This window comes from Phascolarctos cinereus, unplaced genomic scaffold, assembly GCF_003287225.1.
Source record: "Phascolarctos cinereus isolate Bilbo 61053 unplaced genomic scaffold, phaCin_HiC Scaffold_5;HRSCAF=322, whole genome shotgun sequence".
NCBI lineage: Eukaryota > Metazoa > Chordata > Mammalia > Diprotodontia > Phascolarctidae > Phascolarctos > Phascolarctos cinereus.
The window spans coordinates 259,554,712-259,571,061 of record NW_027555958.1 but is presented as its reverse complement, the minus strand read 5'-3'; the positions used below and the strand labels follow the sequence as shown (position 1 = coordinate 259,571,061).

The 16,350-nt window shown below is 35.6% G+C and overlaps 1 protein-coding gene across 4 annotated transcripts in view; it reads right to left on the bottom strand.

Annotated features, from left to right (window-relative positions):
- Window positions 1-16,350, bottom strand: part of TBCD (tubulin folding cofactor D) — a 502,517-nt gene that overhangs the window by 17,239 nt on the left and 468,928 nt on the right. For 3 of the 4 annotated variants that reach the window (XM_078155768.1, XM_078155769.1, XM_078155770.1), the window contains 2 exons: window positions 14,488-14,597; window positions 10,456-10,540 (listed from right to left, as the gene is read on the bottom strand). In XM_078155768.1, coding sequence (XP_078011894.1) covers window positions 10,456-10,540; window positions 14,488-14,597 — 195 coding nt within the window. Of the gene's footprint in view, window positions 1-5,535; window positions 5,935-10,455; window positions 10,541-14,487; window positions 14,598-16,350 lie in introns of those variants that run through there. The other variant, XM_020987528.2, reaches the window with a different exon arrangement.

Here is a 16,350-nt window from a genome sequence, read left to right as displayed (position 1 = left end):
CGAAAATTGACCAGGTGCTAGGGCATAAAAACCTCACAATCCTATGCAGAAAGGCAGAAATAGTAAATGCATCCTTTTCAGATCATGATGCAATAAAAATTACATGTAAATAAAGGGCTATGGAAAGACAGACTAAAAATTAATTGGAAACTAAATAATCCTAAAGAATGAGTGGGTCAAACAACAAATCATAAAAACAATCAACTTCATTCAAGAGAATGACAATAGACAACATACCAAAACTTATAGGATGCAGTGAAAGTTGTTCTTAGGGGAAGTTTTATATCTCTAAATGCTTACATGAATAAAATAGAGAAAGGGGAGATCAATGAATTGGGCATGCAACTGAAAAAGCTAGGAAAAAAAAACATTAAAAATCCTCAATTAAATACCAAATTAAACATACTGAAAACCAGAGGAAATATTAATAAAATTGAAATCAAGAAAACTATTGAACTAATAAATAAAACTAAGAGCTGATTTTATGAAAAAAAAATAGATAAACCTTTGGTTAATTTAATTAAAAGAAAGAAAGAAGAAAACCAAATTGCCAGTTAACAAAAATGAAAAGGGTGTATTCCCCACCAATGAAGAGGAAATACAAACAATAATTAGGAGCTATTTTGCCCAACTCTATTCTAATAAATTTGACAATCTTTGTGGAATGGATGAATATTTACAAAAATATTAATTTTAGCAGAAGAGGAAGTAAAATACTTAAATAACCAATCTCAGAAAAAGAAGTTGAACAAATGTCAATGAACTCTGTAGGAAAAAATCTCCAGGGCCAGATGGATTTACAAAATGAATTCTATCAAACATTTAGAGAACAATTAATTCCAATACTATATAGACTATCTGGAAGAATAAGGCAAAGGAGTCCTACCAAATTCTTTTTATGATACAAATATGGGCTGATACCTAAACGGAAGAGTCAAACAAAGAAAGAAAATTATAGACCAATTTCTAATGAATATAGATGCAAAATTTTAAATAAAATATTAGCAAAAATTACAGAACTTATCACAGAATAATATACTATGACCAGGTAGGATTTATACCAGTAATAGCAGGCTGGTTTAATATTAGGAAAACTACCAGGATAACTGATTATATCAACAACAAAACCAACAGAAACCAAATGATTATCTCAATAGATAGAGAAAAAACTTTTGACAAAATACAACATCCATTCCTCTTAAAAAGACTAGAGAGCACAGGAATAAATGGAGTCTTCCTTAAAATGATAAGTAGCATCTACCTAAAACCATCAGCAAGCATTATGTAACGGGGATAAGCTAGAAGCATTTCTAGTAAGATCAGGGATATGAAACGAGGATGTCCATTATCACCACTGTTATTCACTATGGTACTATAGAGAAACATTTGCTTTAGCAATAAGAGGAGAAAAAGAAATTGAAGGAATTTGAATAGGCAAAGAATTAACTAAGCTATCACTTTTTGCTGATGATATGATGATATACTTAGAGAATCAAGTAAAAAACTACTTGAAATAATAAAGCAAAATTGCAGGATACAAAATAAACCCACAAAAATCATAAGCATTTCTATATATTAATAACGAAGTCCAACAGCAAGAGAGAAATTCCATTTAAAGTTACTATAGACAATATAAAATATTTGGGAGTCTACCTGCCAAAACAAACTGAGAAACCATATAAACACAATTACAAAACACTTTTCACACAAATAAAGTCAGATCTAAATAACTGGAAAAAACATCAGTTGCTTATGGGTAGGCCCAGCTAATAAAATAAAAATGATACTTCTACCTAAGTTGATTTACTTATTCAGTGCCATACCAATCAAACTACCAAAAAATTATTTTACGAAGCTAGAAAAAATAACAAAATTAATCTGGAAAAACAAAAGGTCCAGAATATCAAGGGACTAATGAAAAGAAATGCAGGGGAAGGTGACCTAGCCATACCAGATCTTAAATTGTATTATAAATCAGCACTTATCAAAACTACTTGGTACTGGCTAAGAGTCATGGATCAGTGGAATGAGTTAGGTATGAAAGACACAGTAGTCAATGACTATAGTTATCTACTGTTTGATAAACTCAAAGACCTCAGCTTCTGGGATAAGAACTCACTATCTGACAAAAACTGCTGGAAAACTGGAAATGATGGTATGGCAGAAACTGGGCATGGACCAACATCTTACACCATATGCCAAAATAAAGTAAAAAATGGATACACAATTTAGATATAAAGGCTGATACTATAAGCAAACTGGGAGATCAAAGAATAGTTCATCTGTCAGATTTATGGAGAACAGAAGACTTTATGACCAAACAAGATAGAGAACATTATGAAATGCAAAATGGATAATTTTGATTACATTAAATTGAAAAACTTTTGCACAAAGCCAGTGCAATCAAGATTAGAAGGGAAGCAGAAAATTGGGAATTTTTACAACCAGTGTCTTTGATAAAGGCCTAATTTCTAAAATATATAGAAAACTGAGTCAAATTTATAAGAATACAAGTCATTCACCAATTGATAAACGGTCAAAGGATATGAACAGGCAGTTTTCAGATGAAGAAATTAAAGTTATCTATAATCATATGAAAAAATGCTATAACTCACTATTAATTAGAGAAATGCAAATCAAAACAACTCTGAGGTACCACATCACACCTGTCAGATTGGTTAACATGACAAAACAGGAAAATGATAAGTGCTAGAGAAGATGTGAGAAAAATGGAACACTAAAATATTGTCGATGGAATTGTAAACTGATCTAACCATTCTGGACAGCAATTTGGAACCATCCCCAAGGGGCTATTAAAATGTGCAAATCCTTTGACCCAGCAATACCACTTCTAGGGCTGTATCCCAAAGAGATCACACAAATGGGGAAAGGACCCACACATCCAAAAAGATTTATAGCAGCTGCCTTTGTGCTGGCCAAGAACTGGAAATTGAGGAGATGCCCATCAATTGGGGAACAGCTGAACAACTTGTGGTATATGAATATAATGGAATGCTATTGTGCTATAAGAAATGATGAGCAGCTGGACTTCAGAAAAACCTGGAAAATATGAACTGATGCTGAGTGAAGTGAGCAGAACCGGGAGAACATTGTACACAGCAAAAGCCACATTGGGAAATGAAACTTTGATAGACTTAGCTCTTCTCAGCATTGCAAGGATTTAAGACAACTCCAAAAGACTCATGATGGAAAATGTCATCCACATCCAGAGAAAGAACTATAGAGTCTGAATGCAGATCAAAGCATACTATTTGTTCTTTTTGTTTTGTTTCTTTCTCGTGGTTACTCCCCTTCATTCTAATTCTTTTTTACAACATGACTAATGTAAATATGTTTAATAAGAATGTATATGTAGAGCCTATATCAGATTGCATGCTGTCTTGGGGCAGAGGAGGGAGGGGGAGAAAATTTAAAACTCAAAGGCTTGTGGAAGTGAATGTTGAAAACTAAAAATAAATAATTAAAAATTAAAAAAAATACTTAGGAAAGAGCTGAGGCAATACTAATCCCACCTCCTCATAATTGTGTGATCCAATCAAAATATTTTGCATTATATAGAAATTGCTTACTCCTTCTATGAAAGCAGGGCACAGCTAGAATTGGTACTCACTCACCAACATGCGTTTCCTTGGTGTATTGATAAATTCCTTTTGTCTTACTCTCTAAGTTTGCCTAAATTGATTAGGGTGAGTCCCTAATCTAGGTATCTTTGAACAATAGTGTCCTTTTTTTTATGAGTAAATACTCTATATTATTTATTTGCCTAGACAATGACCCATTTGTGGTTTATCAAAAGTGGTGCTATCTTTCCCTTTCAGTGAATCATGAATCAATTTAAAAATTCATTCCAGAGATTTTTTTCTTTGGCAGAGAGGGGAGGTTATTTTTTGCCCTTTTGTACTGACAAGTGATGAACCCAGCAGGAATGCTGGTAGCTCCAACATCCCCATATTCAACAACCCTCTAACTCTTAGATCCAAAATAATGGGGAACTTGCTGTGCTAGACTGAAAATGGCTTATTCCTGCACCAGCTTGGGCCTTGCTGATTGAGAGTACACTACAGCTAGACTTTGGCAGAAATCCACAATATAATCTTCCTGGCATGCAGGGGCATGCACTACCACATGCCTCCCTCTACTACCTGGGAATAATAGTAATCAGTATTACCACTGCTTCTGGAAAAGGTGCATTCTTCAAACCCTTTAACATAATGCATATGTGTTATGTCCCTCTGGGAAGGCCTGCCAAAGGATTTTCATGGGGCTGGCTGAAATCCTTTGGCGGGATGCAGGTTGTGCAGGTCTGCCCTAGTTCCACATATCATCCACTGGTTTGGTTTCACCTTTAATCAACATCCCCAGCTCCTGCCCTCGTACTCCTGCTGTTGCTTCATCCTCCAAAATGGAACACCAGGGACGTTGCTGGAAAGGAACTAAAGGCTATTTTCCTCTCCTCCACTCTGTCTCTGCCTGATTCGTTGTTTCTAGAAAGGATGCCTGTTGTTCTACCCACCATCTTTATGACCTCCCAGACTTAAACTTAGTCCCTTGGTCACAACTCCCTATATATGTTTATTAGAATGTAATTCTCCATTAGAGTATAATCCTGTTGGGAGCAAGGGCCAAATTCACGCTTCCAGCACTTAACACTTGGTAAATGCTTTTTATTCACCCATTTAACCCCAAGATTGGTATGAGCTTATGTGCAAAGTCAGCCACTGAGGCATAATTTAGTCTGAGTGACTCCTGTGTTTTAATCTGGATTTATCTTTTGGAAATAATGCTTAGCCAGCTAGTAGGAAAAGGACTAACCTCATCTCAAGATAATCCCATCTCCCAATGATGTAGAGGAGGAGCTGAGGTGACACTAATCCTACCTCCTACCTAATTCCACCTTGAAATATCTACCAATTAGGACTGTCTTGCCTAACATGTAAATTGTTTTGCTTGTGTCTATAAAAGCAGCTTCCAGTTTGAATTTAGGTTACCTAGGCAGCACTCCAACTCCAAGCTGCTTTGGTGTGCTAAGTAAATTCCTTTTGTCTTATTTCCAGAGTTTGCCTTTAATTGGGTGAGGCCCAAACCAGGATTTTCTTTTAACCCTTATTCTCTAGTAAACTGTAGAAATGCTGGGAAAGAATTCCTCCAACCCTTTCACCTCTCACTCTGGAAATACAATACAATCAATACAACAACCACTGCTTATGGAAGGATCATGAGTTAGTCAATTCATCAATCCCAGTGACTTCACTCTTTAGTGTCTCCCTCTACTTGATGAATGCAGGGACTATCTTTTGTATTTGTTTCACCTGCACTTAGAATAGAGCCTGGCACTCAGTAAGCACTTAAATGCTGTTTTTTCCTTCCTGCCTTCCTCCCTTCATTCAAGGAAGAATGGTCAAAAGTGCACCTCTTCAAAAAGAAGTCTTCAGCCTTATCTCCTTGGAAAAAGTTTCCTTATCTCTTGTCTTAGCATCCATTTCCCACATATATCATGAATAATAAACATCAACATGATTTTTATAGCAGTCTTTCTCAGTTCTCAGTAAAAGGAAAGCATTAGTCAACATTGTCAATTAACCTGAACTTAGTGAAGTGACCACAGGGATAAAATGCCATCTTGTGGTTACAGACACTGAATTTCAACAACTGAACAATAAACAGAACAGACAGATAGAAGCAGTGCCTTCTTTACATTTGTTCTAAATGTACAGAGACATACCAATTAGCATATTTTACTTGTTAGGAAATTGGGGGGGGTAGTTTCATATTAAATGATGTTCTTTTTAGCTTCAGGGAATCAAGTGTCCCCCTTCACTATGGAACAATAACAATGCTGTTTCTCCTGTTAGAAAAACAGTGCTGTTCTCAAAGGCTTGAGTCTGCAGGAATGTGGCGTCAGTGAGCAGGTAGCTGCAGAAAGGACAAGACAATAAAGGTCAGAATTGCAGAATCTCAAGGTTGGAAAGTACACCCAAAGGCTATCTAATTCAACCAATATCTGGAACATGAGCCTTCTCTATAACATACCAAAATAAAAGGTCATCTAACTTTTGAAGACCTACAATGAAGGGAAACCCAGTATCCATTACTTTAATAGCAAATAAGGCTTCTCTATCAAGTCTAAATCTGCCTTTAGAATGACATTCACTGAAAAAAAAAGAATTGACAATTTTATTGGAATGCAGGCTCACTGAGTCAACGATGTGATGATGACAGTCAACAAGCTAACTTTTTAAAGTTAGCATTTTTTTCTTTTTTTTTTTTTTGGCTTTTAGGCAATTGAGGTTAAGTGACTTGCCCAAGGTCACACAGCTAGTAAGTGTCAAGTGTCAGGTCTGAGGCCGGATTTGAACTCAGGTCCTCCTGACTTCAGGGCCGGTGCTCTATCCACTGCGCCACCTAGCTGCCCCTAAAGTTAGCATTTAAGGTAACTGCATTAAAGGGCACCAGGATCAGAGATGATAGTCTTGCTGTACTCTGCCTTGGTGAGACTATGTCCAGAGTACTGTGTCCAGTATTGTGCAGTAGTAGAAGGGGGAAAGAGGCAAAAGGGTAAGGAGGGAAACAAAATATTGGGAATACATGAGGAAGAGTAAAAGAACAGAAGTGCAATAGACGAAGGCAGGGAATAGGGCCAGCTCGCAAGTAGATAAGCCAATAGAGACCCATAAAAGCAGGAAAATGAGTTAAAAATTCCAAAGGGTCAAACCACAATTACGAAGTTTTATATAATATGAAGGAAAATGAAAATTCTCAGTGAAAAAGTGAATCCTCAGAGAATTCTACAAAACATGGGAAAAAAATCAAAAGTGCTTCAAGAGAAATACAATGATTAAAAGAAGATAACAGGAATAAAACTAGGTCAGAAATCAGAGTTCTCAGTGATTAATCATTAATCAGTGATATGAAAAATTAAAAAAATGGAGAATCTATCCAAAGTACAGAATCTAATAAGAGTTGACAGATTTAGAACACAAAAATAGGATAAATTCAGCAAAAGGCAAGAACTTTAATAAAGATACATAGATTCCACATAAGCCAACGTGACACACAGGATGGTATGTATGAAATAATATAAAAAAAAGCCTAAAACTACCCACAAATCTTTGGATATAGGCCACAAAGTACTAATTGAATAAATCTATGGGTTATCACCAGAAAAAATACTTATACAAATACAATATAGAGAAAGGGAATAAACATTTATTAAGCTTGTATTATGTGCCAGACACTATACTAAGGACTTTACAAATATTATCTCATTTTATCCTCACAACAACCCCGGGAAGTGTTAGCCACATTCTTCAGATGAGGAAACTGAGGCAGACAACAATTAAGTAACTTGCTCAAGTTCATACAATTATTTAGTCTTTAAGGCTAGATTTGAACTCAAGTTTTCCTGAGTATAAGCACACAGCTTTATTCACTGCACCACATAGCTGCCTCTAATAACAAGTAACAAATTTTATAAGCTGTGAGGAGAAAGACCTTCACCTATGAAGTGAAGCCAATTCAAATAACCTGGGATTTCAATGCAGTGATGATAAATAAAAGAATGGAGCTACATATTCCAAAAAGCAAAGAAGCTGAAGTTACAACTCAGAATCATATATCTTGTAAAACTGGGCCTAATCATCAACAACCACAAAATGCAACAAAAGAAAAACGTCTGAGCCATTGCTACAAAAATACAAACCTAACAGGGAGAAGGGTATTCAACACTCCATATAAGAGAAACACAAGAAAGGCTGATGAATAAAATTACTTTAAAAAAAAAAGCTAAATAATGAAATAAATTCTTTCATGTTTAAACACAATATATTTAAAGTAGCTAAACTGCAGTCTAAAAGAAAGACTAAAGGGGCAGCTAGGTGGCACAGTGGATGGAGCACTGGCCCTGAAGTCAGGAAGGACCTGAGTTCAAATCCAGCCTCAACACTTACTAGCTGTGTGACTCTGGGCAAATCATTTAACCTCAACTGCCCCCCCCCAAAAAAAATAGGACCTAGAGCCGCTAAAGATTTAAGGAGAACTTAAGGAGTTCAAGAAGGACTTGAGAAGGAAGAGGAACAAGTAAGTCCATGATCCAGGAAAAAGAATTCAGGAAAGTTTAGAATCGGAAAGACATAAAGAGGACAAAATAAAGGGGGGGAAATGACTAGCAAAGGGTGCTGCAAAAGAATCTTACTTGAAATAAAGTTTTAGGGTGAATGGAGAAAATATTTTGATCTGTACAGTTAGTTGGAACAAAAGAGTCAAAGGAGAAGAAGAAACAGAAAAAGCAAAAATGAACAATAAATGGGAATGGGAATATGTGGGAGAGACTATGGGAATAGACTAGCATCAAAGTAGTCAGCAAAACTAACTGTAGGGACAAAGAGCTGACTTAAAATAGGAAGTGAATAAAATCAATACCAAATAAGTATATGAAGAAAACTTTAGCTTCAGAATCATAATCATAAAATGTCAATTAAGTTAAAGTCAAAAAATCATCAAAATGAAAGTGAGCAGCAGAATGGATAAGAAAACAAAAGCTAAAAATCTGCTGCATACAGGAAGCACATTTAACTAGGGGAAAAATTAGGTCTTTATTGATTGCAGAAAAGTAGGACTTGCAAGTCAAGCAATTTTAGATAAAGACGAAGTAAAAATTTACAACACAAGGAGAGATAAGCACAGAAACTACATTATATTTCAAGGTATCTTAACCAATAAAACTATATCCATACTATGCCTGCATGAAAGTTAATTGTAACAATATAATTGTAAAAGAGTAATGTTCCTCACTCATAGCTGGACAAATCTAAGAAAGACAAACAAAAAGGAAATACAGAATTGTATGATCTTTTGAAGAAGTTAGATTTGAAAGACTTAAGGCACTTTCTACATGGAAATATTAAAGAATATATATATTTCTTAACAAAGGAACATAATAGCATCTTCACAAAAAATTGACCAAAGAAATTACAAACAAATATAAAAAAAGCAGAAATACTAAAGATATCCTTTACAAATCATAATTCAATAAAGATAATAATTAACACCACAGGGAATACAGGCAAAAAATAAAGAGCCAATAATGACATCCTGAATAAATAAGTTAAAGAAAAAAATCATAGAAATAAAATTTTAATTCTGAAAACATGACAAAAATAGGAGATTAATGAACCAAATATTCAATTTTTTAAATACTACACAATCAACAAATAAAGATAGACATAAAATAGAGAATGCTGAAGATCAGAGTAATAAACAAAACTAAAAGCTGTCTTTGAAAAGACCACTGAAACTGTTAAGAGCAAAAACAGAGAGAGAAACCAAACTGTCAAAATAAAACAGTGACATTACAAAAGAGAAAAATTAAAAAGAAATTTCAGAATCTACCATGTAAAAATGCATGCTATCAAAACAGAAGATTTAAAAGAGATGATTGAATGCAAAAATATAAAATACTCTTAACAGAAAAAAGAAATCTCAAATTGAAAAAAATTCAATCTCAGAAAATAAAATTGAATAACCCATGAAAGACCTATCAAAAGAAAAACAAAATTCTGATCCGGATGAACAAATCCATATATGAATTATTCCAAATGTTCAAAGAGTTAAAGATAAAAATATTCTAAAACGTGAAAAAGAAAATAAATTTTTTATGACATAAATATGGTCCTAATATCTTAATTAGAAAGAGGTAAATCAAAGAAAGAACTATAGGTTAATATTACTAATAAATGCTGGTGCAAAAATTTTAAATAAAATTCTAGTGAAAATGAATACAACAATATAAAAAAATTCAGTTTAATAGAAGTGAATAAAATAATTTTTCAAAATAATTTTAGAAGAAAAAATAGGCATGTAATATCAAAAATAGCTGACATAGAAAAGAAGGATGATTTGAGAATTATCAGAATACCTGAAAACCATGACCACTCACCCTTCCTCCCAAAAGTCACCTGACTTATTCTTTTTCAAGTAAGAACAGACATCGTCCTACACTATTTTATGCTTGTTTTTCTAGCTAAGCTGAGTATTAAACCTGGAATCTAGAATGTTTTCAGCAACTCTAATGTGACACGAGTCACATTAGAAACTGATTTTTGGCAATATTACATGTATTACTAATAATATGCTTAATATTATCCCTACCATTATAGACCCATCTCAAGAAACACACTTCTGGGGTAGCTAGGTGGTGCAGTGGATATAGCACCAGCTCTGGATTCAGGAGGACCTGAGTTCAAATCCAGCCTCAGACACATAACACTTACTAGCTGTATGACCCTGGGCAAGTCACTTAACCTCACTGCCTAGCCAAAAAAAAACCACACTTCATGGCCACGTATAAACTGAACATTTTAAGCAAAATTATGCATTGTTTTATATTAAATTAATTTTTTATGAAGGCAAACATTGTGGCATGAGCTTTGGCGTTACCTTGGACATGAGCTGTGGTTTGGGTACTTTCAAAAGATCACACAAGTAGTTCCGCTGTCCTCTCACAAAGTGTAATTCAGCATCCCTGAAAGGAGAAGTGAGAAAGAAACAATCAGACTCTGAAGGAAAACCAAATGAAACATCTGAAACAAGACTACTGACTACTTATATAAATAAGTACCTTGGTTTATTATTGTTTCTGATTTACTGGCCATCACCATCCCCCTTTACTAATAAATATGAAAAGGTATTTTTCTTTTCAAAATTACAGGATGTAGAGAAGAAAAATATTTAGAATGTATGGTAGTGGAAGGAGAGAAGGAAGAAAAAGAAAGTTCAAAAATCCTCTTTTTGTGCTAGAAGAGATGCAAGTTCTTCATAGCCTAATCATCCCTTATAGTAAATGGCAGTGACTGTCTGCTTGTACAGCCTGGAGTTAAGAAGATCTCAGTTCAAACTCAGCTTCAGAAATTTACTGGTTGTGTGAATTTACTGAAGCTGTATGAACACTTAACTTTTTGTCTGCCATAGTTTCCTCATCTATAAAATGGCACCTACTTCTAAGAGTTGTTGGGGAGATAAAATGAGATGTTTGGAAAAGTGCTTTATAAACTTTAAAGTGCCATATAAATTCTAGTTATTATTTTTATTATTACAAGTAGATGAATATCAGAATGTTTGGTTTAGATTATAAGCACCCTGAAAGCAAGGCCTAATCTTGCTTTTTGTTTTTCCCCTACAGTGCTAGTTTTTTATTCACTGGGCTAGTGTGTAATTTGGCTAGATGATCTCTTAGTCCCTTTTCTAGCTTAGAAATATCCATATCATGTCAATAGAATCTTTTTGATTTTCCAAATGTTTCCTATACACAAGTTTAATTTCAATGTGAAGTTCTTTATTTGGAATCTATGTGAGTTCATTCAGAACTAAATTTCGGAAAGAATTATTGTTCAAAAGGACACCAAAGCCAAAGTCTCCATATTGAATTACAAAACGTTTATGCAAAAAGGGACCTCCTTCAATTTACAGAGCACAAAACTAAGGCCTAGAGAGGAGAAATGTGTTAAGTGAAGTGTTGTATCAGCCACATAAGCTCCTAGGAAATCTGGATTTCCCAGCTTAAAAAGGAGGCTAACATTTTGAGAGAGTGTCCCACAAGACAGGGAACGTAAGAGCACTCTTATTGAGAGGGGAATAGGGGTACAGGCAGGTACATTAAAGAGAGGCAGCCATTCTCAAGAAAAGAACAATGCCATTCTGGATTGACTATAATTGTGAGCAGGTTAATGATAGGCATTGTTTACTGACATGCTTATCGAGAGAGCAATCTTCCCCAGAATTTGCCTGACTGGCTATAGATCATATTACCTAGGGAGCTAATGGGAACTGGTGAATTTATCCATTCTCTCTTTCCTTTCCTTCTTAGGCATTTTCACTGCTTGACCAACTTTTCTTGAGTTTTCTGTTCTTTTAAACTGTGATTGCTTGCTGTCTGTACTTTGATGATGGATTTGAGTTTAATGTATTTCTATACCACATTTGTGCGTCTGTGTGACTGTGTTTAATTTTTCTTTATCCATTTCAGGTGAAAGTGAGGTTTATGATATACCCATATATGTATGCCTTGTTCCAAGATTAGATAATATTCATCTAATGCAACTCTATTATGTGCTGGTGATCTCCGTCTCATTCCTCTTCTTTTTTTCCCAGTATAGTCACTTATCCCTCACATTTTTATTTTCTGACACAATCAAAACAAAACAAAAACACCTCCAGGCTGTTTGCCATATTTGCCTTTATCTATAGGACCCTTGAAGATATTAGGGTTCTGAGAAAACAACTGTTTTCTTCCTATTACCAGGTAAAAATTCCTCCCATAGTCCATTCCAGCTGATCAAATGTATGTACGTTTCTATGTTTCTTTTTCTTGTGTTTCCATTTCAAAGTGTCTACTCAGTTCTGGTATTTTCACCAGGAAAGACTTGAAAACCTACATTTTATTAAAGGTCCATTTTTCCCCATTTTAAATCTCATTGCATTTCTTTTTATACTACTCTTATAATACTTATGACCAATACAGTATTTTTTCTCTCTCTAAAGTTCTATGTGGACTTCTTGTGGGGTTATTCTCTTCGTTAGCTACGGTCCCAAATTATCATCTGCCCACTGGACATTTCAAACTTGATGTCCCACAGGCACCTCAATCTCACAAGGTCCAAAACAGAATTCATTATTTCTTCTTCAAATACCTCCCCTTTTCCTTTCCTATTATTGAAAAGGACACCAACATTCTCCCAGTTATACCCACATTCAAAACCTCAGTGATTACCTACTTCAAAACTTGAGCTGCTTACTCACTTACCCATATTGCTAATTATTTACCAAATCCTATTCTACCTTCACAGCATCTCTTGCATTGCTCCCATTCTCATTACACACACCACACCTGCCTTAGTTCTGGCCCTTATCAACTTATCTGGACTACCACAATATTCTTCTTATTGCACACCCTGCCTCAGAGCTATCCTCAATCCATCACCTACACAGTTGCAAGTGATTTTCCTGACCATGCCACTCTCCTACTCAGTAAACTCTAATGGTGCCCTATTACCTCTGAGATCAAATACAAACTTCTCTGGCATTTAAAACTCTTACAGCTTCATTGCTTAGTGTCTTCCCAGGCTTCTTACATTTTAATCCCCTCTACACATTCTATGATTATGCCATATTGACCCATTTGCTATTTCTCACACACAATTCTCTATGTCCCATCTCTATGTCTTTGTAATGGTTATTTGCCGTGCATGAAACGCTCCCCTCAATTCCCTACCAGCTAATTCAATGTTACTGCAGTTCTGCTACAGAACTTTCACTTCGGGGCAGCTAGGTGGCAAAGTGGATAGAGCGCCAGCCCTGAAATCAGGAGTACCTGAGTTCAAATCCGGCCTCAGACACACAACACTTACTAGCTGTGTGACTCTGGGCAAGTCACTTAATCCCAATTGCCTCACTACAAAAAAAGAAAAAAAAGAACTTTCACTTCCCAAAAAGTGAATCACAATGAAAACAGAAGGTACAGTTCTATCCATTAAAAAACCCAGTAAGATAGGAAATATTATAGGACAGGGGTGGAGAACTGTAGCCTCAAGGCCACATGTGGCCTTCTAGGTCCTCAAGTGCAGCCCTCTGATTGAAACCAAACTTCACAAAACAAATTTCCTTAATAAAAGGATTTATTCTGTAAAACTTGGATTTGGTCAAAAGGCTGCATGTTCCCTACCCCTCTTCTAGGACATACTGTCCATTAGGAATGGGATATAGAATACTAAATCATTTTCTTCTAAATATTAGCTTGGAAAGATAATTTCTGAATTTCTCAAAAACCAGGGGTGTGGCAGAAAAAACAGTTCTAAAGCTCTTCTCTTATGTTTCAACCTTCTAGCCTCAATCTTCAGCATTGTCAAGCCCTAACCGTTCCATTTTGTGTGTCATGGAGATTTCTGAAGAAGCTGTCCCTTTTTTGGGGTTTTTTAAGAAACCCAAGTTACTTTACAGACATCATGGACAAAAGAGGAAGATTTTATTGGACCTTTGTGCCATTCTACAGTTCATGAGTTTCTATGGAAAGAACTAAGATCCTAACAATATTTTGGCTTGGGACCATAGGAACTTACAGGATGATGAATTAGGCAACCAGGTGGCACTGTGGATAGAGGTCTGGGACTGAAGTCAGGAAGACCTGAGTTCTAATTTGGCCTCAGATGTTTACTAGCTATCTAATTCTGGGCAAATCACTTAACCTCTGACTGGGGATGATAATACCTACTTCACAGTATTGTGAGGCTCAAAGGAAAAAATATCTGTAGAGTGCATGACACATTATAATGTGCACTTAATAAATGTTTGTTCCCTTTTTTCCTGTATGCCATTTCTCCACCTTTGATAACATAGAATAAGAAGCAGTTCACCAGCTTGTTTGGAAACCATAAGTGATTTCTCAGTAGTCTTATTTCTAATAATGAATTAACTTACCATGCAGTGTCACTGAGTATAGTCATAACTTCATCAAAGATAGCTGGATCAACAATGTCACTATAGGTTAACACCATTTCATAAATTTGACTGGCAGTTGTTTTTCTTATCTAGGGCAGAAAGTTGAGTGTATTAGTTGTAGACAAACATACTAAGCTACCTCACCACTATAGCATATTTGATGAGATCTATTTCTATTTCTGTGTTCATAAACATAGCTAGTAATAAATAATGTGTACAAAATCTACCACTGACAGTGGTCAGGTTCCTACCCTACTTAGGATAGCCATGTATACAATTACATATAAGCATTTGTACTTACAGATAATCAGATGATAGTCCTTTCTGCTTCCAACATGTCCCCTAACAGGACAGCTAACAAGCCCAAAGAGGCATTCAGAACTGAGCTAATAGCAGTCTCTCACAACTACCACCAACACTGCCTACTTTGAGTCATGTAGAATCCAGCTAGCAGTATACCTAGCTCCATGGGCACAGAAACAGATCAGTGTAATAATTAGCTAGGGGACGATTGGGGGTGGAAGGGATGGTGTCTTCTCATTAACTTCTCACAAGTCTCAATCCCCTAATTACCATTAGTCAGTATCTCAGACTGGGTGTTGGTGGAAAGGCTGAGAATATCCAATTTAGCCTGAGAAACTGATGTTTCTAAGTGGGAAATCCAGAATACAGCCAAGTTGAAAGGCATCACTATATAAACTAAGCATATCTGTCTTCTCCCAACAATCCTTATAAGCAAGGAAAGAGTTGTGTTGTTTTTGTTTTTTTTAATCATAGCAAAAAACCCCAGAATAATCAAGTATGTAGGGACTGATCTCATAGTGTAAGCAAATGACTGCTAGATCTTATGCTGTGAAAAGTTCACACTTACCATAGAGCAGATCTAGTGGAAAGAAAGGATCTTAAGGAACCCAGTTTATCAAATGAACATTATTCCTTTCCATCTAGTTTAGTCATACCACCTTACTTGCTTTTCCTCACATATGATGTTCCATAACCTGTTTCTGTGCCTTTACACTGACTGGAATGCTCTCCCTACTAAGTTCAACCTTGTAGAGTTCTTAGCTTTTTAAAAAATTTAGTTCACACACATGTTCTAAATGTTTTATGGTCTACACATCTGCTAAATGCTTTCCCCTCTAAAGCTACCCTCTATCTACTCTATATTTATATTGAAGGTACAGATTTATATACATCTAGTAGGAGGTCTGGTGCAGGAGCAGAGTGCCTGGCATGGTATGGCTCCTCTCCATGTGCACATGAACTGAAGTGAGCCAGGATAACATTGTACACAGTAACAGCAAAACTGAACAACAACACTGTGAATGACTTGGCTGGTCTTAGCAACATAATGATCTAAGACAATCTGATAGGACTCATGATGAAACATGCAATCTGCCTCCAGAGATCCAGACAAATGATGTTGTCTGAATACAGACTGAAGCATATTATTTTTCGCTTTTTTTTTGTCTTCTTGCACAAAATGACTAATATGGAAATGTTTTACATGATTGCACATGTATACCCTATATCAGATTGCTTAATGTCTCAAAGAGGGGGGAGGGGAGGGAGGAAGGAATAAAATTTGGAACTCAAAACTTTTTAAAAAATGTTAAAAATTGTTGTTACGTGTAATTGTGGGAAAAATAAAATATTATTTAAAAATTTTACAAAGCTGGATAAAGAAGGCATGCGCACGCGCACACACACACACACACACAAACCCTGAAGAGGACCTTCAAAAAAAACCCTTAAAAACAGAATAGGCCAAATGTTTAAAAAGGCATAAAAATCCAATGAAGAGAATTCCTTAAAATGTAGAGTTGGCCAAATGGGAAAAGA